At 35.9% G+C, this 26,218-nt stretch overlaps 1 protein-coding gene and 1 pseudogene across 1 annotated transcript in view; one reads left to right on the top strand and one right to left on the bottom strand.

The window, feature by feature from the left end:
- Window positions 1-25,688, bottom strand: part of LOC107810706 (uncharacterized) — a 33,868-nt gene extending 8,180 nt beyond the window's left edge. Inside the window, exons 1-14 of the mRNA XM_075222974.1 lie at window positions 25,487-25,688; window positions 25,336-25,408; window positions 24,937-25,059; window positions 24,030-24,199; window positions 20,666-20,815; window positions 19,006-19,155; window positions 17,896-17,953; window positions 14,025-14,344; window positions 9,338-9,469; window positions 5,418-5,564; window positions 5,022-5,108; window positions 3,795-3,917; window positions 3,544-3,661; window positions 3,313-3,438 (exon numbers count right to left, since the gene is read on the bottom strand). Of these exons, the coding sequence (XP_075079075.1) occupies window positions 3,313-3,438; window positions 3,544-3,661; window positions 3,795-3,917; window positions 5,022-5,108; window positions 5,418-5,564; window positions 9,338-9,469; window positions 14,025-14,344; window positions 17,896-17,953; window positions 19,006-19,155; window positions 20,666-20,815; window positions 24,030-24,199; window positions 24,937-25,059; window positions 25,336-25,408; window positions 25,487-25,540 (1,831 nt within the window). The 5' untranslated portion in view covers window positions 25,541-25,688. The remainder of the gene's footprint in view (window positions 1-3,312; window positions 3,439-3,543; window positions 3,662-3,794; window positions 3,918-5,021; window positions 5,109-5,417; window positions 5,565-9,337; window positions 9,470-14,024; window positions 14,345-17,895; window positions 17,954-19,005; window positions 19,156-20,665; window positions 20,816-24,029; window positions 24,200-24,936; window positions 25,060-25,335; window positions 25,409-25,486) is intronic.
- LOC142164822 (ethylene-responsive transcription factor RAP2-7-like) lies at window positions 1,877-2,724 on the top strand (annotated as a pseudogene).
- Window positions 25,689-26,218: the final 530 nt, after the last annotated feature.

The following is a 26,218-nucleotide window of genomic DNA, read 5'->3' as shown; positions in this document are numbered from 1 at the left end:
GATAATCTACATCAAAATGGTTCCACCCAGCAAAAAGATTAAGCAAACATCTAAATTTCGGGATTTGTAGGGGAGTTGTTTTTCCATCAAAACATCTCTGAGTCCTGTCCTTCCAAACACTTCAAATGATACATTGGTGGATCATTTTCCAGAACTTCTTGATAGATTCCCAACTCTTGCACGGTTCCAAATGACAAAATGTTTCTTTCAAGGTCCTTGGCATAACCCAAATTATACCAACAAGATTGTAGAACATATCCCATATATCTTTAACCACTGTAAAATGCAAAAATAGATGATCTGTACTCTCACATTCATTTTTACATAGATAACATCTATTGCACAAAGATACTCCTCTTCTCATTAAATTTTCTTGTGTCAAGCAAGCTCTTAAAGCTGCCAGCCAACTGAAACAAGCTACATTAGTAGGTACATCAATTCTCCAAATAAGTTTCCAGGGTAGTGTTTAACTAAGCAAAACAATGCAATATTTTTTGTTTAGGACATTGTAGACATGTAAAAATTTATTGAATTCAAATTCAATAAATAATTTGGATTATATTTTAAATATATTAGTCCGAATAAATATTTTGGGCTAATATAATTGGATTAATTGTATAAGTCCAAATTGGGCTAGCCCATTTAATTGGGCTAAAGTGATGAGCCCACCTCATTAAGCCCAAGATGTCATCTTCCTAGAGGCCCAGTTTGGTGCCACGTGTCAAATGACGTGGCGCGCCAAGTCAAGCGGAAGAGCCAATAGGACCATGCCACGTGTCAAAATGACAAGGCATGTCCAGTCACGCTAAAAGGCCAATGAAATCGCGCCACGTGTGCAAGTGACATGTTCTGGCCAATCAAATGCAGCCATGTCACACTTCAATTTGATTGGTCGGAAAGAGTTTGTTCTTATCACAATTCTTCCCTTCCACAACTATAAATAAGGGTCTTCATAACTCAGAAAAGACACCAGAAGTTATAACAAGAAGCAAGAGAGAGCTCGTGGATCAAACGCCGCAAATTTCTCTACAAGTTTCAAGCTTCAAGCAATCAAGTTCAAGTTCAAGAAATCAAGTTCAAGCTCAAGAACGAAGAACAAATCAAGCTCAAGCTCAAGCTCAAGAACGAAGAACAATTCAAGTATTCAAGATCAAGAACGAAGTCAAATCAAATACAAGACATCCAAGATCAAGGCTACTTGTTTGTGATAAAATTCGTGGCAACAATCAAAGTGTTCGCGATGGATAAATCAAATTACAATTCAAGATCAAGCTCAAAGGCCCTTGAATTTATACTAGAAAAGTAGAATCAGAGGAATCATAGAGATTGTAACACTCAAATATTCGAAATAAAATACTACGATTGTTGCGATATTTTCGGTCTTGATTTTATTTTCTCGACGCAATTTATTGTCTACAGACATATTTAAGTATATTAAAGTATGCTTTTGTTAACAACTTAAACTTTTAGATGAGATGCTCACATACTTCAAACAATTCAATATACCATTGAAGCCTCTATCATCTTGGCAGAGACTCAAGTAGCTTCCACGACTGGCGGGCAGTACCTGCCAATGTGTGCCGCCTGCAAGCCCAATGTGTTCTTTTTTTATTCTTCTTTTTGGTGACTGCCTCCCACCATAGCCGGCTACCCCCTTTCCGTTCATCCTTCTTTGTCCAAAAACAAATGTAATTCTTATTTCATCATTGTCCTCTCACTATATATATTTGGATGTGGACATACACAAGGAATGTGTTTGTGTAGCGCGTATGACAACGTTCCTTTTTTCTTGATACCCTCCTTGTTTCTCCCACCCCCAACCCACTTGCCATTTTTCTATACCCCTGATACTCAACTCAAATTCCCCATACTTTGATTGCTCTTTTGCATTCTTGATTTTCTTATTCTATAATTCCATCATTTTGTGTTGCCCATTTGGACATACTTTAGTGGATATTTGAGATGTTTGACCTTAATCTTAGTTTTCAAGATGTTCCAGTAAAATTCATCTCCCTTACAGGAGGAATGGCGTCAAAGAAGCTCAACGAACTATCACTCACCCAAATGGAGAATTCTAGGACCTCCAATTCCTCCATTATTAACATTGAAACGACCAGTACTGCTGGTGACGATGAATATTCATGCCCGGATCATTGTTGCGATGGCTATGCATTTGATATACTGAAAGCCGATAGGCAAGGGAGTGAAGGGACTGAGAATCGTGGTGGTTTGTTACAAAGGAGTTGTTTCCATTGGTGGGTGGAGAGACTGAGTTTCTGCAGCAGCAGTGGTTGGATCTCTCAGCTAATTACGATGCTTCCTACGAGCAGTGAGCACTATATCTCCTCAGCAGAGATTACAGTTGAAAGAAGTTCTCAATATCTCGGAGTTTTTCATTCTATCGAAGGACTGGAAAATAGAAATTCCACATCTAGGATTGTGGAAAACAAGTTTACTTGGAGGATTTTGACATTGCATATGCTGCAGCTAGCGCATCTGACCGTGCTGCAATTAAATTCCAAGGATTTGATGTAGATATCAATTTTACATCAGTGATTATGAAGATCTGCAGCAGATAAAGAACTTCACCAAAAAAGAGTTTGTGCACAGACTTCGTCGATAGAGCATTGATTTCTCCAGAGGAAGTTCGAATACAGGGGAGTCACACTGCATAAATGTGGATGATGGGACGCATGGATGGGGCAGCTTCTTGGGAAGAAGTAATCTATCTTGGACTAACTTGAGCTTGAGAGTAAGATAGAAGCTGCAAGGCATACGATAAGGCTGCTATAAAATGCAAGGGGAGGGACGCAGTCACCAATTTTGAGCTAAGAACATAGGAAGGGATATTAAGTTGTGTTGCTGATATGGGAGCACGGGTCATAATCTTGATCTGAAATTGGGCTGACAATCAACATGGAAACACTAGCCAAATGGGAAAATCCCAGTGCCAGCATGGCTCAAATGGTATACCTAACCATACAAAGTCAATGAGAAGTTATTTTTTTCTATTTTAACATGGTACCAGAGTAGGCAAAATTCATGGATTCAAGTCCCACCGCCACCCATTATCAAAAAGATTTTCCACGTGCTTGACCCACGAAAAAGAATCAGGCTCGCAAGTGAGGGGGCGTGTTGAAGAGATAATTATGTATATTGTGCTCTCTCTAACAGCTTAAACATATACTTAGATTAGATGGTCACACACTTCAAACAATTCACAATTTGAGCGCCAGTTAGTTCTGTAAAAGACCTTGGTATTTTCATCTAGTTAGGAAGATAAAATCAGTGATGTCGAGGAGTTAAACTTACATATGCAACATGAGACTAAAGGTTGAAGTAGCACAGTGTCCAAGAAAGAAAAGTAATATAGGCAGCATATTGAGAGCTCCTGAATATCTCTAGGAAGCCTCATGAACGGACCATAGCTTACAGTTCCTACAGTGCAAGAAAAAGGGTTAGCCTGTGAGGAATTAATAATGTGAGATTAAGAAATATGAAAGAAATAAAATATGGAATTAGATCAGAATGAATCTTAAGTACCATTGAGGCAGGTGCAGTAAAAATCTCGTATTATGTGCTGCATATTGTCATATTCTTTTGCCAGTGGACCATTCAAACTAGCAGCTTGTCCAAGACGAAGTTGAAGACGCAACACAGCCTACAAGAGGCAATTATGGGGGAGACAAAGATGATGGTTCAGCTAAATATGAAAACTTGTAGAGCAAATGGATATGCATATGCCATAAATTTCATCTAGAGTAAGAACAGTATGGTGGTAGCTAAGTAGGTACCTTTGCATGTAATGGGTGTTTATCACCTAAGAGGACTAACAGCTTTGGAAGCTCCCTTATCCACGCAATTTGATGATTAAATATTTCAAGATCCTTAGGATCCAGATAAAGCCAATCCTGCTCCTACAATCACATGAAATTTGACATTAGATTCAACGAAGAAAGCATATAGGCACATCAACATTGTGCTAATTGCCTAGCAACAAAAGCTAATCCAGTTGCTCATTCTGATGACTGCTAATACATGGCTTTTCCTTCAATTAAACAAATAATGGCAACCAGACAAAAGGAGTTCGCCCTTCAATTAAAAACAAGGAGTCAGGGCGTATACACATTAAGAATTTTGGGGCCTGTGAACCCATCCTACTTACAAATAAAAATATATTTTAGAGTAAAATTTTCCATATTTTGCTATATAGGGCAGAAGGCACCCATGGTCAAATTTGGCATTTGGTGCCTCAGTTTGAGACCTATGGTCACATGTGCTATTAAGGTTTTTGTTCGGTTTTTCTTCTATTTTTTTTTTCTTTTGCCTTTTCTTATTATTTTTTTCCTTACTGATTCTCTCCTTGATTGCATCCAAGCTGATTAATTCTTCAAGGCTTTATGGTATACAATAACTTAAGAATTTAGAGATTAGCTATTGATTACTTCTAATTAAGATTTATTTTTATTTTAAACTACTACATAAATTTTGTTAAACTATTAATTAATTACCAAAATAAATAATTTATGTGAGTGTAAGATCTATTATAAGTTATACAAAGAAACTTGCTTAATTATTTTTATTCCAATTTCTCTTAGAACAAAATGCAGTTTTCTTTTTTGGTAAGCAATTCACATAAAAGAAGTAATCATATGCTCCAAAGCGTTTTGATTTTTTCGTGCTTCTTTTTATCCTAAAACTTGCATAGGTAACGGCATTAATATTTGTACAAATTATAATTGATAATATTAATGAAAAATAAATTTAGTTTACTAAGATTATAGTTAATTATCTCTTTGAATAATGTTTTCTAAAACTAAAAATAAGTCATAAAATATCCAAAAAAAAATTACATTACTCACATTATGACAAGTATTAATTTTATGTCAAAATCATAGGTGCACCCATGATCTTAAAATTCTGGATACGCCTCTGCAAGGAGTTATCATGAATAAAAATGGGAACACTCCAAAGGCATGCTAGGAATATGAAAATGTGCATTCATTTGATAGGAATCTTACAGGAAGTAACATTTCCTCAATAGCAGAAAGGCAAACCAATTTCATTGAGGACTCTGGACTGCATTTCTGCAAAACTGTCGTGAAAGCCTGCAAACAAGTGAAAATTTTAATACAACTACAAAAACTGGCAGCATTTAACACATGAAAAACAAATCAAAAGGGGATCATAATTCTAGGGTCTAAATACAGATAATAATAGAGGACATGCCTACAGAATATAGAGATATTCCACATCATAATATTTTTTTCAATATCTCTAATATGTGATACTAAAACTGAAAATTACAGTTGTTCGAAATTTGACAAGACTGAACCATAAATCAAGAAAAACAATTTGAAGAAGTTACTACAGAGACACGTGAGTTGAAGTATAGGTTTTCAGTTTATTGCGCAAACCTGAAGGATACGAGACTTCCAAGCACCATCATTGATCAAAGACTTCCAAGTACCAGACACTTGCATAATAAGTTTTGGGGTAAAAGCAACCAGTGGAACTAAATGCTTCTCATGATGAACTTTACCGGCCTCTCTGCCATTGCAAATCTGCAGCATGGTAGGCATTCTATTACAGCACACCATCAGGATTTAGGGCTAAGACACACATACTCATCTAAAGAGACAACTTGAATAAACAGGAGAGAGAAAACTGGAAGAAAGCAAAGCATAAATTTTCAAAGATTCGAAGCTTTTTGGGGTAAAACCACTTAACTCTTAAAATCTAGCTTTGAGCTTTCTAAGAATTTAGCTTTGAGCTTAATAAGTAGAGAAATGGCATAAGTTGCCCCTTAAACTTGTCCGGCAAAGTCATTTACACACTTTAACTTTACGGGCGACCCATCACCCCACTATCCTTGTCTGAAGCGAATTTATTTACCACCTAAAAGGTGACTTGGCAAAGAATGTGTCTTCACATTCCCATAAGCGCGTGAAAGCAAGAAACTGTGAAAAACTAACTAATATGTACACGTGTCCTACTTCAATTGAGTGTTGTTAGCTAATTATACTTAATTATTGATTCTTAATAATTTTGCATATTTTATTTTTTCTTATTCTTTACTCTCTTTTTTCTTTTTGTCCTTTTCTTCTTTTCTGTTCTCCTTAATCTTAAGGTCTCTGGTCTTCAATGGTGAAACCACCATAACTGTCCGACCAAGATTTGGCCGGTTTTTGGCCGGAAAATTATTGTCACCACCCGACCTCTTTCGCTCCCATTTTCATCATCTCCATCACCTCACATAAACCTCTCCATCAACTAAAATTCCAAACTCCACCAACAACCTACATTCTCATTTCCATGATTGGCCCTTTCGCTGCCAGTATCCCTCATTTCCCTCCATACCCAAATTCCAAAAATTACTGCTACATTCAACCTAAAAAGACTTAGCTAAAATATGCCCTTCAGATCTGACATTTAATTCCAAAGACAATCTCCAAAGATTAATCATGGCATAGAACATGAGAAGCTATAAAGAACAATAACATGGCATTTTCCATTCTAATCACCAGCATATGAACTTTTCTTATAAAATTCAATGGGCTTGACAAATAGTTTACGGGTTCCTAATTAGATGTAGCTAATTTCCAAATTCTTCAATTATTTTTTATATTATTTCGAGTAGTCTACTCAAGGGGGGAACAAACGCCGGGAGGAAGAAAAGAGGAAAAAAATGGGGTGGAGTGAGGGAAAGGGTTTATTCTAGTGAAGAAAAAATTAAAAAGGAAAAAATATGGTAACGACACGTGTCAGTGCGTGTAAAATACAGTTTTGATCGGATATGGTTGTGACATATTAGGGGGTAAATAAATTCGCTTCAAACAAGAATAGTGGGGTGATGGGTCGCCCGTAAAGTTAAAGTGAGTAAATGACTTTGCCGGACAAGTTTAAGGGGCAACTTATGCCTTTTCTCTAATAAGTAAGCAGTAATGATTAAAGTTCAGATTTTTATCTCAAGCTCTACCCATTGTGCATTAATTTTATGGCCAAAGCTAGTTTATTTATTCTTTCCTGTTGTGAAGAGCTATTGTCAGTGGATTTACCTGCATTACATTATTAAAGTGTTAGAAAAATGTGACTTAAGTATCATTAATTCATGTAAACATTTTATTCTTTCTTTTTGATAGACAGGGGCAAGTAAAACAAGCTCACTGAATTCAGCAACGAAGGAGAACAGAGTGCAGACCACTTTTCACCACAGTCAGGCAGGTAAGCTGCAAACCTAGCAAACATTGAAGAAACACTGACAATGATTGAACAATGTCAGGAACAATTTTTCTTAATTAGTTCCATCTAACATGCTCTTACAGAAATTGCTTTTGTAAAGGAAATGTTATATAGCTGGGCCGGTTTCCGTAGAAGAAGAAAGCAAAAGGCGTGAAAGTTCGCCCCGTTAGCTCTCATGCGGATAGTTTGGGAAGAGAAAAATAGGAGAGCTTTTAAGGGGATTGAGTCTCCTTTTTCACATCTTAAGAATAATCTTTTATCTTTGATCGCTTTTTGGTGCACTCATATAGCCCCTATTTGTATAGAAGATTGGGCGTATTTTGTAGAGAATCATGTTCTGATGTAAATTCTCTACTTTTTGGTATACTTCCTGTATACGGGAGTTCTCTCCCTTTTGATTAATACAACTTACCTTAATAAAAAAAAACAGAAATTGCTTCTAAGCTTGTTGAGTTTTTCCTGAAAAACCTAAAATTACACCTGTTAACCTTGAAGCAAGATATCTATCTATGGTTCTCTGCATACAGAGTAAAGGGCTTACTTATACGTATGTAAACACTCCTATTAGTCTCTAGAAACCAAACCACCCAGATCTTGATTGAGCATTAAAGGGATCCACCACACTCAGCAAGATAAAAAACTCCTACAATTTTTCTTACTCAAATGTGCATGTGTTCAAAAGTAAGAAGATTATCTAATATAATCTGAGCATATAAAAGAAGATCTTCTTCTACCATCTTCTTAATAATATTAAATTGAAAATGCCCTTTCTGATAGAAGGAAAAATTTGTAATTTTAGGAAGTGAAAAACCGTTCTTGTACTCTGCTCTCAGCCAAGTTTAAGACATAGGGTGGGATGGATTTAAATACAACTACTGGCAAAGTTATGTACTGGCAAACTCACAGGGTGGGATGGATTTAAATACAACTACTGGCAAACTGACATCTGGTCATATTAGTACATAACTTAGTTTACATATTGCAAAGAGCTGTTTCTGACTGCAAATAAATCGCTGTGAAGCCATAAAGTACTCCAACACAGATATTATGATTTTACAGGTTCGATTGGTTAAGTGATGCTTCACGATTTTATTTTATGAACTGCACTCAGTATCTCGTCATTAAACATTCTGTTTATTTTACTCAATTACAATTATGGACGAGTCTATATTCCTCGAGATGATATAGTTATGAAGTAACTTCACTAAACGCACTCTCATTCCTCTGTTACTTTTGCACCTTTCACTGTCCAAATTCTTAATCTTTTACAGGTTCACAGCTTTTAATTACCAAGCTATCAATCAATCAGTGAGTCAATCCACTAGGCCTCAATTCCAAACTAATTGAGGTAGCCAATATGAATCCTTTATATATTCCACTCTACTCAGGCCCACTAATTCCAATATTGATAAAGTAATTGTCTTTAAAGCAATTTATAAATCATCTAAAAACTCTAATCCACACTTATACCCACCTGAACCTAATTTCAATGCAACAACAACTAAGCCATAATCCCTACTAGTTCATGACATTCTTATGGATTCTTTGCTTCCCTTTTTTTTTCCTGATATTTCTTTCTTTTTTTAAGCTAAGATTGTAGGTCTTTTATTATAGGTCCTTTGAGATAACCCCCTTCCATGTGAGTTTAGATCTACCTCATTCCCTTTTAATTTCCAAGCTATTATTCCCTCAATTTTCCTTTATGAAGCATATAATGCTTTGTTTTGCAGTCGACCTGAGCCAAAAAAATATTTCAGAAATATTACGTGATCTGTTTCCTGTATTTTTCTTCTGCTTCTTGCCATGTGTTTTGTCGGTCTTGATTCTCTTATCCCCTGCTCATCTGCCCTCTATATCTGGGTTCTACGAGGTGTCCAAACTCTAACAGAACCTGGAACATCATTATCATTCAAATTATATCCTATATTAACCCCACATCAACACTATTGTCCTTTAGTTCTCTAATTTAACACCCAAGTTTTCTATTTCTTTAAACTAAATAACGGGCTTGCTTCTCAGTCATAGGCACAAAATATTACAACCAGCTGAACTTAATGTTTTTGTGCTGAATTTTTATAAATTTTACATCACAAACCTTTTCAGATAGAGAACTCTCGATGAACTCCAGAAATCTTTCCAACAATGCAGGAGATAATTTGGACCCGTAACTTAGTTGCAAAAATATTTCTGTAATTGCAATATTCAGTGTGAAATATCGGTCACCGTCCTGCAATGTGCAAAAGGAAAAAGATAGAGCAATCAGAGAAAAATTACTTTCAATGAACAAAAGGACGAAAAGCAAAAGGAAAAAAAAGAAAGAAGAAAAGTTATTGCATCCATTACACAATGATGTTGATTGCCAAGGATGCAGATGTATGAAAATTTTAGCAATAAATAAGGCTTTCAACAAGGTAACTCGTAATCTCCTTTACCTTTACTCTTCAAAAGATGTTTTGTTTAGAATAAGTTCAAGCATTCAAGACCTGTTTATAAAGACATAGACATTACCTATCAGGAGGAAATCCTCAATCACACAGCTCTATCTTACTACAATGCGGACAGTGGGAGAGAAGAAGGCAAGAAGCTCATATTTCAAGTTTGAAAATATGCGCCTCAAGGCAGCTGGCTTTATGGAGATGGTAAATCAACCATGGATTCTTACCTGTTCGATGGGAGACCTGATTTCATATTTGCTAATAAACCAGCATCTCTAAAGAGAGATATGAAAGAATGAAATACGGGAATCTGAAAATTGAAAGGGTAAGATACTCCGGAAGATCTTAGAAGTCAACAGAGAAGCAGAGGAAAGAGAAATGACTGAAGAAGAACTCATGCAAAGACTTGCTGAGCTGGAATTACAAGAGATTGCTAGATGTGAAGAAATCTCCTGGAGACAAAAGTCAAGGTGCATGTGGCTCAAGCAAGGGACAGAAACGCTAATACCCAAAGGAGATATAACATTGACACGATTAAAAAAACCAAAGAAACAGGAGTCACAGAGGAGCAGCATGAGATAAAGTCATGTATCCTGGAATTCTATACAAATTTGCACAAAGAAGTCGAGATACGGAGACCTTCTTGGGATCATAGCATCCAACAAATCATAGCATAGCAGAGCAATTGGATGCAAAGCCCTTGCGGAGAAAGAAGTAGCAGAGACAATAAAAGAATGTGCTGGCGACAAGGCCCTAAGCCATAATGATTTCTTTCTAACATTCTACCAAAGTGCTAGACAGTAATCAATGGAGATCTCATGAGTGCCATAAACAACTTTCATCAACATGAATCTTTTCAGAGGAGCCTAAAAGCCCCACACATTGCTTGCTAAGGGACTAAAATATGTCAGACCAAACAGCATATTGGAGAGTTTCTTTGAAAAAGGTGATAAAGGAGCTGGTGGCAGAGCCATAAATAGCATTCATCAACGGCAGACAAAAACGGGCACAAGCCTAATTGCAAATCACCTACTGGATACTAAGATAAAAAAGAGAATCAACGTACTCCTGCGCAAAATAGACCTGGAAAAAGCTTTTGACCCTGCAAATTGGGTTTTCTCCTCAAAATGTTGAAACTGATGATACAGGATAAATGGATAAGTCGGATTGGGTTTCATACAACAACAGTCGGGTTCTCAGTCATCATTAAAGGGTCCCCAGAAGGTTTTTTCTCCAATGCATGGAGGATTGGAGCAAGGGGACCCTTGATCGCCTTTCTTATTCATTATTGTTTAAGGAAGGATAAGGCGCAATGCTAAAGGCAAAACACTTGAACTGGATTAGTGGATTTTAAACAGTCATCAGGCCTCAGGCAACTCCCTCAATCATTGACATCAAGAAAACGAGACCATTTGAGGAACTTGAACCGATGTAACAGAAGGTAAAAAAGAGAAGTTACATTAACGCAATTTTCAGGTATATTCTGTTTAGCTTTCCAATTTTCTGTTGGAGGTTTATATGCCTATGAGTGTTTGTGTGCCTTTCTATCTTTATCAGTCCCTATTTATGGAGTATTTTATAAGAGAACTTCTTTCGAAGATAACTTGTTATTCACCTAAGTGAATCAGAAAGATTATAAGGATCGAGTACATTCAGTTGTCCATTTCTTTGTCCCTATGGAAGTGCCGAGCCAAATGAATACGGCTTTTGGAAAAGCAAATCAGTTGTTACCACCTTAGTCATAATTTTGCATATATAGTAATAGTAAGTGTCTCTGAACTTAGGGAAGGCAGAAAGTTTAGTTGTTTTGGTTCAAACAGTAACATAGTTAATGCTTCATTACTTTTCTGTAAAAGCAAATCAGTTGTCACCACCTTAGTCATAATTTTGGATATGCGGTTATCTAGCAACATGGTTTCAGAAAATTGTCTGTGAACTTATGGAAGGCAGGTGTAGTTAATGCTTTCATTAGTACCTTTTGAAGCTTTTACACATAAACCTAGGGAAAAGTAACATACTGGAGCAAATTCTATTCATTCTCTGACAATATTAGCAGACACTCTTGGTTGCAAGATAGGAACTCTACCGATCATGTATCTTAGATGCCCTATTGAAACCAGATTCGAAGCTACAGAGACATGGCAAGGCATTTTGGACACACATGAAAGAAAGTTGTCAAATTGGAAGAAACAGTTCATATCTCTCAGGAAATAATGGTGTCAATCAACAGTATTCGAGATGTCCTTCAAACATACACCGTGACTCTTCACAATTCCATCACCAGTGATGTAGAAGCTAGACAAAATCAAAAGGGACTCTCTTTGAGGGAAGGAGGCAACAGGAAAGGAAAGCTTTTCATTTCGAAAAATAGGAAACAGTTATTAAAAGCAAGGTAAATAGACGCATGGGAGTCATAAATATAAAGCTACACAACAAGAGTTTGCTCCTCAAATTGCATTGGAGATACAACCTCCCCAGAGATGCTCTTTGGAAGACACTGTTACTGAAAAGTATGGACAGCAACAGAACTAGTGTACTAAGGAAGTGAGCAGACCACATGGCAATGGATCCAGGAGGCATATCAGAGATCTATAGTCTTTTTGCCAACAACATCATGATAACAGTTGGAGATGGCAGGAACACTTCTTTCTGGCACTGACAGGATACATGGATAGGACAATCACCTTTGGAGGAAGAACTCTATGATCTGTAGAGCTCTGCTCAAGACCCACTAACCACAGTGGCTCGGTGCATGAGTTTTGTTTTAGATGAATCGAAATAGAGAGACTAACTCAACTCCTACAAGCACTGAACAGCTATCAAATGCAATACATCATGATGGATCTTTTGCACTGAACACATCAGAAGGATGGCATCTTCACAGCAAGTACCTGCTACAAGACTTTATCCCAGCTCAATAGAAAATTTTAGAGGTGGTGAATGAAGAAAATATGGAAGTAAAGCACCTTACAAGGTCTCTTACGTCGGTTGCACGATGGCACATGAAGCTGTATTCACTCAATCAAACCTCTAGCACAGAGGTTTAACCCTGAGCAATAGATGCTTCGGGTGTGAAAGAGACACAGAAGATGTGAATCACCTATTTCTACACTGTTGCAGTTGCAACAAAGCTATGGCAGATGCACCTCACTATTTTTGGAGTCAAATTGGTTATGCCAAGAACAACTAAAGAACTCCTTTTTGCTGGACTGGGAAAGGAACTAGCGAAGGCAAGAAGAAGTTTTGGAGAACTATTCCTATATGTATATGGTGGTCAATTTGGAAGGAAGATATCATAGAAGTTTGAGGGCAGAAAGGAAAATATCGACAAGCTAAAGTACAGTAGTCTTTTTTTTCTGGCCTTTTCGTGTAAGTTTCAAAATGAACATGATGTAGATAGTTTATTGGAATTCCTCCGTCAGCTCACTGATAAGACCAGCAAGGGGCTTGGTCGCTGTAAGGCTACTGACTTACCCTGTTATGCAGCATCTTAGTGCAACTAACCAATACAAATCTTATTTACTTAACAAAAAAAGTGATTTCTTTGTATACAGTGTGTGCCACTGTAGCTTGCTACTCTAATAACAAACAGCAATACCACTAGCAACTAACGCTGAACAATGAGATGCATAGACATTGTTTTGCAAACAATAACCATCCCTTCAATTTATGTGTTGAGTAAGATCATTAGCATTCTGCTCTGTTTTTAATTTCCAAATAGACTTGTGATTTTTCTCATTTTGTGTTGAAGAAAAGAGTATAGGAGGAGTAACCATTCTGGCTAACCTAACAGAGCATTATAACATTTGAAAATTTCTAATGGAGTCAGATAGTGTTTTTTTAATGAAGTACGGAGTCAGATAATGTTTTCAATCAGAAAAGAAGCATTCACAATGCTTCGCCTTTCTACATGAATGTTCAGGCTAGAGCCACTATTACACTCTTTATTTTCCGTCAGCCGCTATTACCTGGACACTTGTAATATTAGTCTAGCTAAAAGCAGTAGGAAAAGAAATACAAACACAGCCCAGCCAATGCCTGTGACAATTCAAGGGTAAAAATGAACCCTACGATTGGCAACTAGAGAAGGTAAGGGAAAAGTACAAGGAAAATAGAAGAGAAAAAGAGGGGAAAAAAATTTGTGGGTCCCACAATAACAGAGGCTCTTCCCTTCCTTTTTCTTCTTTCTCTTGAAAACTTACAAGGGAAGGAAAGTGTACATCTCCCTTCCATTATCTTTCTTTTTTATTTCCGGGGGGGGGGGGGGGAGAAGCTAATAAAATAAAAAACACAAAAAATAAACAGAGAGCGGCATGGATGAAGAAAAATAATTGAAGGAAACTGTACCTTCTCTGACAAGCAATGAACCGGACTCAAGGGGAACTCATCCCATAACTTCTTTAAATTCACTACTGAAATACTTTGGTCACATATGCTAAGGTTGTTTTTATGGTGAGGTGGCAGATTTTGGGAGTCTTGTTGATATTTGCCAGACGCATGAACAAAGAACCTCACCACAAGATCAATGCTTTGAAGTAAAGACAACATACAATCGAAGGATTGTGCATCTATCTGGGCTGTGGAGTGGATCAGTGGACTAAAGTCCTGGAAGCAGCTAACTAGAATGGGTAAGAGATCTGTCAACTTGTTGACAACACCAGAAAGACCTACAAAACAAATGACATCAGGATTCAGATTTAGCAATTCTCGACAAAAACAAAGCCAAATAAAGTCATAATGAATGCAGATGTTAACAGCCCTCCTTCATCCTCACAGAACAATTTGATGAAATAGCGGTCATCTTTTATCTTTTCTAAGAAAAAGAGTAACTTCACCAAAAAGAAGCGAAAAGGGAACAGAAAGTGAGCCCTTAACAGAAGAGAAAGGGAAATGAAAGCAAGAGAGAACCAAAATTATCATTCATTAAGAATCCAATTCTCAACCAAGGTCTTCTATAATCTATACGTTCTGGACCTCCAATGCTCAGGGATCAGATCAGTGTGTTTAATAGCGATATACACAAAAAAGGGACAAGGTCCTTGGGGCATGAAATGAAGGACTAGATGTGAAGCACACTATTTACAGAAAATCAAAAAATACCAAACATATGTGAATTTATTACTATGATAATCAAATTGCAATTAAAGTAACTCATTGCGACATCCAATATACAATAATGCCAATGTCAATCCAACTCTTCGAAGTTAAGATTCAAAGAGCTGATCACTTTTTGTTTGGATCACTTTACAGCCATTGTTTAAAGTGCACACTTCTCTATAGTGCATGACTTCATATATGAAGCAATAACCCTCGCTGTGCAAGCGACGAAACGATGGCTTTTAATAACACTGGTTTAGATATACTGAATCTTTTCCCTAACTGCATTTCTTGTCTCAAGCTGTTTATCAAAGGTGAAAGGCATTGCTAAATTTGGAACTCACAAGTCAATCTCTTTAATCTCTTACCATTGCTTTTAAAAGGACAAACATGCTTAACCAGACTGACTGCCGAGTCATGTGACTACTATACCCCATCATATAAAGCATAGAGTTAACTCCATATTCTTTTGCCTCCCACCTCCCAAAAGAATAGCCCTGGTAATTGATTCACAAAGTACATGATGTAGCTAAAAAAGGCAGTTCAGACAAGATAAGCAATGTGTGTTGGTTTAGTTGTGTTAAAATATTCTACTTATACAATGTGTAGCATCTAGTCAAGTAAGGGGCCGTTTTGTTCGAAATAAGGTTATCCCAGGATTATAATTCTGGGATTATAACCAGGATTATAATCCCACCTTCTATATAGGATAGATAATACCATGATTTTGATATAAAGTTTATACCAGTATTAACTAATACCAATAACCAAACGGTGGGTAGATGCAATCTGAAATTCAATACCGGGACCTAATCCCGTAACTAAACGACCCTTAAGAGTTTCAAACTGTTCCTGACCTAGCATCAGAGCTCCCAACAATTGTCCTTTAAGTTGGTAGTAGGCCGATACCAGCTTATGCTCAAGGTTTTATCACTTTGCTCTCCCTATACAAGTCAGGCACTGAGAAAGAGCTTATGACTTCGTAGTTGCAATTAGTTCAACTAGCACAGGAGTATGGAAGGCAGTTAGAAGGTAAGCAGTATTTCAACTTTGACTTGGGTGATGGGAAAAAGCTGATATTTTGGGAGAATTCATGGTTGGGCATGGCCTTTAATAGAATAGTTCTAAACTTAAACAGAATTGCTACTCAACAAGATGTTACTGTTGCACAGTATAGGAAGACAGTTGATTTGAATCTCAAATTTGGCCAATGTCGGGACTGGGAGATAGATGATGTGGCAAACTGCTAGGAATGCTGGAATTGAGTGGAGTGGAAAGAAGCAAAGGAAGATTAACTAATCTGGAGGAGCAACTGCACAGAAAGTTGTCCATCAAGTGGATACAATCTCTTCAGAACAAGGAGCCAGCAAGAAACTGAAAGCAGAAAAGCCTTGCTTATCTGTTTGCAAAGGTTACTAACCAATAAAACTGTCTTGTAGATAACCAATAAAAATATGTTGTTTTGGCTGCATAGCCCTACATGATAATCAAGCCTGATGCAAGATCAGGAAAGGAACTACTATATGTCGCATATGCTATGTGTACTATGCAGATATGGAAGACTCATGAGTTTGTAAAAAAAAATTCCCTTATGGGGGTCTAGCGGATCGTACCAGGCAATATGAAGGAAGCAGTAATGAGGTGGAAAGCAGTGAAGATAAAGAAGTTCAAGAAAGTTTGGATCACTACACCATGGTGCATTTGCTGGAGCATCGGGAGAGAAAGATCAGAGACGCTTTGAAGGAAGGGCCACTCCATTACATTTTCTGAGAGCCAATTGTTTGAAATATTTTAGCTTTTCTGCGTAAATAGGATCTATTGAATGATGAAGAGGATACTAAAGAACTTATCAGCTCCTTTACCTGCAGACTCGTAAAAGGGAGACTGGAATTTATGCAGTAAATAGAGCAACTGGTTGATTCAAGTACAAATGAAACCTTTTGCTTACATTTAAAAGAAAAAGAAAAATTTACAGAACCAGATCTATTCTGGAATCCTTTCCTGATGTTACTGCCAGGGAAATCTGCAGATTTATTTATGCTGCAAAAATCTGTGCCGCAAAAAAAGTTTAAACGACTCTTGTCCAGAAGCAAAGTATCTTAATAGCAACCACAGTTACCTACGGTCCAGCTGACACTACTAGTTTTTACCATATTCATTACATCCAAAAACATAGCATATGTTGAGTGCTTTGATCACACATTGCTACTATACCAATAAGATCGTTCTAATATAAGAGTCTATGGGCCTAGAAAATCATTAAACTAGAACGCTAGAACTCAGGACTCAGGAACAACATCCAAGCATTACTAAAACGATAACAATTGCCTTATAATAATATTTAGAACTTCTTTAAATGACTGTCTATCATCAATTCCTTAGGATTGCTAAATCATGGGAGACCTAACAAAAATTAGTTCCCTTTTTAATGTTTCTCCTAAGAAGGATTTCCAGCTTTTCAGAAAAAATTTGTACATGTAGTTGCCAAGTCCATTAATCTTGGGGAAGTTAAGCTTTTCAACATCTCCATGGTGAGTTATTTTTTGCTTATACCATAGGGAGGAGAGTTAATATTTTTATTTTTATTCTTTTGATACTGAGAAATCTTCGAGTACCAGGTAGCACAAAGTTCGAAACTCAGTGGATATGGATCTACTACTCTACCCTTCTCGACTTAAATATCAAGCTTTTGTCTATTGCGGGATTCAAACTCATGACATGTGTCTAATTCACAAAACAGGCATTGCACTCTTACAACTAGACCAAAGCCCTTGGGACTAGGGAATGGAGTTAATATTTGGAGCATGCTTTGCTTGTTTAGGTAAATGTGGGGAACAATAACCCCCACAATTGATACCATGTTTAGTAGATGTTTAACACAATCGAGGAGATCATCGAAGCTTTCATGGACCAGGTATTATGTGATTGTGCATCTAGAAGATAAAGTTGTTACCAATAGCCTAATGGTTGGTAGGAATACTTAAAGGTTCATCAAAGTATAAGTTGCAATTAAGTACACAAGAAGTATATTTATATCCAATGCAAGGATTTATCATAAGCAGCCCTGATCTTTGAAATGAAAGCAGCAGATCTGGAAGTTCAATTCAAGGCAAATTCTTACCAGTAGATTTATTGGAGACATCAAGGTCAAAAGCATGCAAGCTAGCCCGAGCTGCATCCTATACAAATGAAAGAGTAAGCGCCGAATGGAAGAAGCTTACAAGGAAAGTAACTGGAAGCACAGTACAGAACAAGTTTAGCAGTAATTAAGGGCAAATTGCAGTATATCAACAACAAGTTGACAGAACAATCTAGCCATCCCACCCCTAAAAAAGAAGGAAATACCGACGAAAAATAAAGAAGGAAATACCGAGGAAAAATGTAACATGCACGCCAAAGGAAGGTAACTACAAGGGTCCACTTTTGCATGATATTTGGAACAGGAAAACTTACTCCATAGGCAGAGGGTTTTTTCTGAATCTGCAGGAGTACAAATACAAGGATAGGCCACTCATCAATCTTATATTGTATACCATGATGGCAAGTAAGAACATCCATTCCAAATGTTACAGTATTCTTTCCGATTTATTAGGGTCATCGCACAGCTGTATTCCAATTTATTCTACATCAGGTCCCCCATTTTAGTATAATTTAATTTGGAGGCTAAACAAGAAGTCATGTTGTAGCATCTTATACTGGCTAAGCTTTTCAATGAGATTATGGCGGTTAGGAGTTATACTGTACACAAAGTGTTCGGACATTACTGTACAAGGAGGCAACACCTTGGTGCCCACTACATATTTTCACCTATAAAACAGAACAAAGACGGTAAGTTCTTCCCTCTTCTCTGTTTTCAAGCATCATCCCAGTGATTATTTAAAGGAAGGTCAAGTTACTGACTTGGACAGCTAGCTAAATCCTCCATAGAACCTACTCATGGGTTCTTAGAAAAGTACAAAACATGCATTTGTTTATCAAAGAAAATAAAATCTAACAGAAACTGAATAGGATATAAGACATAAGTATGTATTATAGCGCCATTAGAGACAGACATGTCAATTCTGCTAAGTTATTGCAAATTTATATATTGCAGACATTCTTGACTACCAAAACAAATTATTTCCTATGATTAACATACAAAAAAATAATTTCCTGCAATTAACATAGAACCATAAAACTTCAGAAAAGTATACACTCGAGCATGCTGATGGCATAATTAACAAGATAGTACATTGTCACTTAAGGAGTCGCCTTCTTTCTGATTACTGCACGGTAACAGTGACAAGCAGCGAACCAACCCAGCAAGAGCATTCTTTAGCCTGCCCTTGTCTTGCAAGTAAAATTTGTTCTTCTGCAGAATGTCCTCATAGTTCTGGAGAATCTGTACAAAACAAGAGGCTTTTTTAGAAAAAACTCCATCACGACATCGAAGACAATAAACCATAACAGAATGAACAGAAATGAAATACAATACACTGATACATAAAAATCTTACATCAGATAAAATGGTGCAAGAAGAAAATAAAACAGCACTACACAGCAATAGCAATTTCATCATTTTGAAGGCAATGGGTTGAGAAAAACACAAGGAAAACTCTTCTTCTCTGATAAGTAACCTAAATATAATTCATTTATTATCAATCTGATAAGTGACCTAAATATAATTTATTTATTTTTTGATAACCCAGGAATCGCCGAGTGCCAATGGTGCACGGTCTAAACTCAGTGGATAATGAGCCCATGACCGAGCCCTAGTAAGAGAACAGCTTATAATATGTGGGTTAAAACACAGTACCAAGGTTCGTAATAGTGCAGCTTGTGATGTAAATACATTCTAACAATATCTTCCTTGACTGATACATTCTAAGTATAATTCTATTAAGCACATTCTCAAAGTTGACATTCCACACTATGTTGTCCGGACTCTTCATTTTAGTTGCCGCACCCTTGTCGACACGATGCTGGTACGGGTAAGGGTATGGGATTCGTACAGGGTGTGGTCAATCGAGACCGAGTACTTTAACCACTATCCATGGAAAATTTGACGAAAAATGAAAAAACGAAAGATTGAATTTTAGTTGCTGCCTACTAGAGCCTATAGCTTGAGAAATTCTCAAAAAGGATTGAATTATTGGTTGCACTTCATTACCTATAAGTTTACCACATAATATCTCTCATAACTTTGGATATTTGCATAGATCTATTTTTAGAATTTTGAATTACTTTTAGCCTTGTGGGATTACACTGGGTGGTTGTTGTTGTTGTTGTTGTTGTTGCTGAATTACTTTTAGCCGAATCCCCACCCGTACCCGTACATGGATCTGTACCCCAGAATCTTAAAATTTAGATTATGAAGGATCTGACCTCTAGATTCCCATCCGGATCGGATACCAGCACCCAAATCCGAGCAATATACTGGACTTGCATTTTCTAGAATGTATCGGTCAATGAAAATATAGATAAAGTTTCTTTTTTTGTTTGTTGAAGACATAATTAAGTAAATAAAAGTGTGCTCTCTCTAATAGCTTAAACTTTTAGATGAGATGGTCGCACAATTAAACATGGTATCAGAGCAAGCAGAGGTCCTGGGTTCGAGTCTCACCGCCACCCAATATCAAAAAGAATTTCCACATGCTTGGCTCATCAAAAAGAATCAAGCCCGTACGTGAGGGGGCGTGTTGAAGACATAATTAAGTAAATAAAAGTATGCTCTCTCTGACAGCTTAAGCTTTTAGATGAGATAGTCACACAATTCAACATTGTTCTTTCTGATAAATCAAAATATAGTTAGAGAATTACCGTCAACAACTTAAAACAATGCCAAATTAAAAATCAAGTTAAAACCTGCAGCAATGTAAAAACTTTCCACATGTAAAAATCTATTTATTTACCTTTTCAGCGTACAATAAAAAGGATGATGGAAAATACTGGATCAAGAGGTCAAAAAATTTGAAAGCCATCAACCGCACTTCAATAGCCATGTTTGTCATTGCATTAAGTATATATGTCATCATCAAGGAATTAATTGGTCCCTTATTATCCTGCAACACAAACGAATAGTGTTAGCCCCCTCTTTTATAGGTGAAACATAGTACAAAGTCCTGCAGAATTTGAACAACCAACATTATAATCACAGACAGAAGAATAGAAGAATAAAGCCATCTGCTCCCCAAATATTAAGAGAATATAAGACGATATAGCAAAATCACAAGCAGGAACAAGGCATGCAAAGGAAGGTTTAACTTGATCTGACAACGCAAGACTAACAAGCAGGAACGGAACTAACAGTAAAATCCGAAGGCAATTGAAACAAACTCTATCTTTTCTTAGGAAAGAATATATTAGGGACAAAGTGGGTGTGACTCCTATGGAAGAGAAGTTGAGGGAATCAAGGCTGAGATGGTTTGGTCATGTGAAGAAGAGAGACGCTAATGCCGCGGTTAGGAGGTGTGAGAGATTGCCCATGGCGAGTCAGAGGAGGGGTAGAGGGAGGCCTAAGAAGAACTGGGGTGAGGTGATTAGGCAGGACATGGCTCTGCTCCAACTTACCGAGGACATGACCCTCAATACAAAGGTGTGGAAGTCAAAAATTAGGGTGGTGGGTTGATAGACAGTCTAGAGTTTTGCCTTGTCTTACTACTAGTAGTACTAGTACTAGTCGGGTACCTTCCTATTCCTAGTCCCTTGTTTCTATACGGTATGTCAATATTAGCAGTAGGATTGGCACTATTCTTGTAGTTTCATATCCATGGATCTCTGTCATTATTCATTGTATTATTTGCTTACACTGTCTTATTACATTATTGTTGCTATTGTTTCTCTATTGCTCCATCTTTTTACGTTCTTGAGCCGAGGGTCTTTCGGAAATAGCCTCTCTACCTTCATAGATAGGGGTAAGGTCTGCGTACACACTACCCTCCCCAGACCCCACTTCTGGGATAGTTGTTGTTGTTGTTGTTCACTCGTGGATAACAAATCACCAGCAGAGGAAATATACATTTTGCATTGCTTCATTGAAAGTAACCTAGTGACCAAACAACAAACAAGAGGTAACCTCGCCTTATCAGACTTTGTAAGAGTACTGAGTACCCAAACAACCAAATAGAACGTAACTATTATTCTTCCAACTAGTTTTAGGATACGTGTGTTGCACGTGTATGTAGTGTCTATCGATTAAAAATATATATTGGCGTTAAAATAAAAAATAATATTTGTTTAAACGATAAAAATATTTTTTATCACACTAAAATAGTAATTGTATTAAATATCTTCTAAATATGCATAGATGATGAATTTAGTTAAATTAGTTATACATTATTTCGTAGTTATACACATCTTATAATATGATATACAAATATGTTAAATTGTGTCTCACTTGAAATCTCTTTATGAATACATTTTGTCTTCTACTATTTTGTCCTTTTTTTCTTAAAGTTTGCATTTTAACAAATTTAATTCTTAATAGTATAACTGATTTTGTTTTATATTCATATTTCTTTTATCGCTGATGGTCTTTTTATGAAAAAGAAATTATGTACTCTAAGATTTGTGTAAACTTGAAAAATAATTTTACCAATTCGACAAATTTGGAAAGGAATAAAATTGAATTATTTCGCTAGTTAGTTAATTCAACTCCGGGAAAAAAATAATTCAAATACTTAATTATCTTTTTAATCACTAAAGAAAATAATCTATTTTTTAATGATTCAAATTATTAATATTAGCTCATATCATATATTAAATATTTAATTATAACTATATTTTGATCCACAAAAACTCTTTTATCAAATGATAAAATTGAACTTTTGCATTTTATGTTTGTCGTACTGTTAGTAAATGACTTTTGTAAATTACTTTTTGCTTTTTTTCTCTTGCTATTATTAAATATTTTCATAATTATTTTTTCTAATTGTATTTTAAAATCTATATTAATATTCATATCTAAGCAAATTATTGATCAAAGAATAAAATTAATACTCAGTGGACCAATCACACATAGACTACTCACAACATTTATAGGTTAATTACTGACTTGCATAAAGAACGAAGCAAAATGCTTCCAGTTTCTTCAATCTTTTCTTTATTTTATTTTGTTTACATTATAATTGTTCACCTAAAATTTAGCACAATTATATAACCTCTTTTGAGCTAAAAAAGGTTCAACTGTAAAAATTCATACGCATAAGGATTTGATATTATTTAATCATACTTCAATTGTAAAATTTATATAAGGAAAAATTTAATAATTTTAAAGTCCTAAATATAAGGACTTCTTACTTAATTCAAATAAGGAAAGATTTAATAAGTATTAAACCTAATTTAATTTCAGACTCCTAAATATTATCTAGGAGAATAATCAAATGACTATTTTGTCTAGTGTGAACTTTATTTTAAAAGGGTAAAAAAAGACGAACGACATTTTGCTAAGGTCTTCGTACATAGATGACCAAATTCCTGTAGGGACTTCTCACATATTGAATCTTTATGTGGTAAGCCTCAACCCCCCTTCTCCTTTTTCCATTTAAGATAAGAAGAAAACTGTCTAGGAAGTTATACGTGAAGGCCAGGTAGTATGAAAAAAGCATCATACACTCGTTGCCCTTATTCCATTGACGAAATTATAGAGAACTACAGTAAAGGATAGCTCTTGAAACAAGCAAAAATTGTGTTACGAAATGCTAAGCACTACAAGCATGCCTATGATTTACTATGTTGCTCGGACTCTCCGAAAATGTGGCCGGATATGTGTCGGATCCTCCAAAAGTAGTGCATTTTTGAAGGATCCGACACGGGTGCGTTTACATTTTGGAGAGTCCGCGCAACATAGATAATTTATAAGAGGAACAAAATAGTTAGAGGAAACTCGATGTATATGAGAACCTGAGTCTTGAGAAATGGGGTACATGAGTTCTCGATAGATGACCATTTGACGTACACCAGCTATGATTTGTCAATTTGACGATCTGACCAGATCATTGAAGCATGTTTCTTCCACTTAGAGTTAAAAAGGTTCGGGGTTGGGGAAACTAGTTGTTAGTGTCACTAAAAAAACCACTTAAAATAAGTAAAATAAGTGCAGCAAGAAAAACAGCAGTCACTTAAGTCGATTATAGCGCACGGCAAGTTGGCAACTACTTCAGGTGATGAATACGTGCTCTGGGAAGTATTGTAGTATAGATAGCAAATGCACTTTTACCCATAGAAACCATGTCAGGTGCTAAAGAGAGGACTGGAAGAAAATGGTTTAGAAACTACCTCTTTACAGCCAGGAAAAATAACTGACTTGAGAAGCTGATAGAGTGTTTCACGGACCAATTTATCATCGTCACTGATACGTTCACGTAGTTTCTCAATAACAGCAAGCTTATGCAGTTTCAATTCAGCAGGGAATTTAAGAAGAACATCTCTAATTCCAATTAAAGCATCTGGAAGTCAAAAGAAATTGAGCATGGTTAACTACCACATTATGCCATTGACTATAAAGATGAGAAATAAGGCCGAAACGCAATAGAATAGGATAGCAAATGCTTTGCAATCTCAAAACACTTGCCCTACTCAATATAGGATGTTTTGTAAGAAACCTAATCTTTTTTTTAATCAAAGGAACAAAATGAATTAAAGAAGAAACACAAAGTAAACTTAAACTAGTGAAACACTAGCTCTAACAAATGACATAATTTCATCTTCTATAATCATAACACTGTCACTTGTGTTCTTTTGCTTCATTTTTGGTGAAACATGGCTGATGTAAATACTTCTTACCCTAGCGCCTTGTTGGATGTTGTTAGCTCATTACATGACCTGTAAATTCCCGGCATCTTCTTATTTTAATTATTTTACTATGGTATCTAGGCTAGCTTATATGCACCTTGACTTTCCCACCATCTTCCAGTTGCTGGTTTCTTATATAAATGTTACTCTTTTATTGATTAAAAAAAAAAAAAAAACACTGCCACTTGAAAGTTTCTTTTCTAATAGAAACCCCAAAAAAACGAAAAGAGAAAAAGCAAAAAGAAGAAAATATAGAGAATGCAAGTGCCAAATGTATACAAAACATATATGTAGCAAATAGATATAACATTACATGATGCAGTTTATGTTTTATTTTTTATTTTTTAAAAACTTTTTGCCCTTTACCGCAATAATGTTTACAAGTTAGTACCTTTACGAACTTTAGCATTGTGATGACCTGTCTGCTGAAGAAGCTCTTTCAACGTTAAACCTTTCTTGCTCACAGCTAAACCAGCCTTCTCTGAAGCTACACTTTGCTCAGGTAGAATAATTGCTGCAGTTGATTAAGTCATTAATAAAAACATACTTTAATCCGTCAATCTTCCTCAACTGCATAGACACCTTTATATTACACCATTTTGATCAAAATTTACATCACTAAATGGAAACCAAAATGGTTCAAGGCATTAACTTAATACAAAAAAATGGCTGTTACGGTCCAAAAAAAAGGAGTCATCTATTTACCACTTTTTACCTTGTTACAAGAATAGAAATCGTATATACACACATAGGCAAAATATAACTAACCAAGATCACCATTTTTCTTTACCTTTGGATTTGATTTCAGTGTTAGTAGCATTCTGGGCCGGAGGCAATTTTCTTCCAATTTTCCTTTTTATTTTCTGCAGATCAATTCTTAAGCATGTTAAAAGAAAAAAGAAACAGAAATTGATTGAAAAATTATTGAATGGAATTTTTACTTTGAAATCAACACCACGCTTTTGCTTCTTCTGAGCTTTAGACTTGTTGACCATTGTTTGGAAGCACGATGAAGGTGGTGGGTGTGTTATCAGGAGTTTGAAGTAGGTAGGGTTTTTGAGCTAAGGTTTTGCAGTGGCGCGTACTGACCTTGGAAGGAGGAAGAAAAGAGAGCATATTAATTGCATATAAAGCCCTTTTATAATTTTATTAAAAGATCACTGATAGGCATAATTTGAATACAAGTTGATACTACCAAATGTTAAATAGACACTTTAATTTTGCTATGATCAAATAGACATTTTCTTGCCAAAATTGTCTCGTGAATACCTCCCATTGACCGGCCAAACGTGTGTTTTCACTCCAGTGTTAGCCCGTAAAATCCTCTAGGCTCTGTTTGGTAGTTAGAATTGGTATAATTATTATGATAATAATTACACAACTTAATAATTATAAAACATAGTAATTACGATAACTTACACAGTTAGATTAAATTTTAGATGAAGTAATTATCAAAAATTTAAAAAAAATATAAGTATAAATGATAGTAGAATTGGTATTTAAGATGCATATTTCTTGAATATACATTAATTAGTAGTCATGTATTTATAACTAATATTGTTTTGCTTTAATTAATTATAAAAAATAAAAACATACGTTTTTGTAAGAACAAAATGTATGTTTGATAAAATAAATTAACATTTATAAATATAATATCATGACATTATTCAAAT

This window comes from Nicotiana tabacum, chromosome 10, assembly GCF_000715075.1.
Source record: "Nicotiana tabacum cultivar K326 chromosome 10, ASM71507v2, whole genome shotgun sequence".
NCBI lineage: Eukaryota > Viridiplantae > Streptophyta > Magnoliopsida > Solanales > Solanaceae > Nicotiana > Nicotiana tabacum.
Note: the sequence above shows the minus strand (reverse complement) of the source record. Positions and strands in the feature narration are given on the sequence as shown.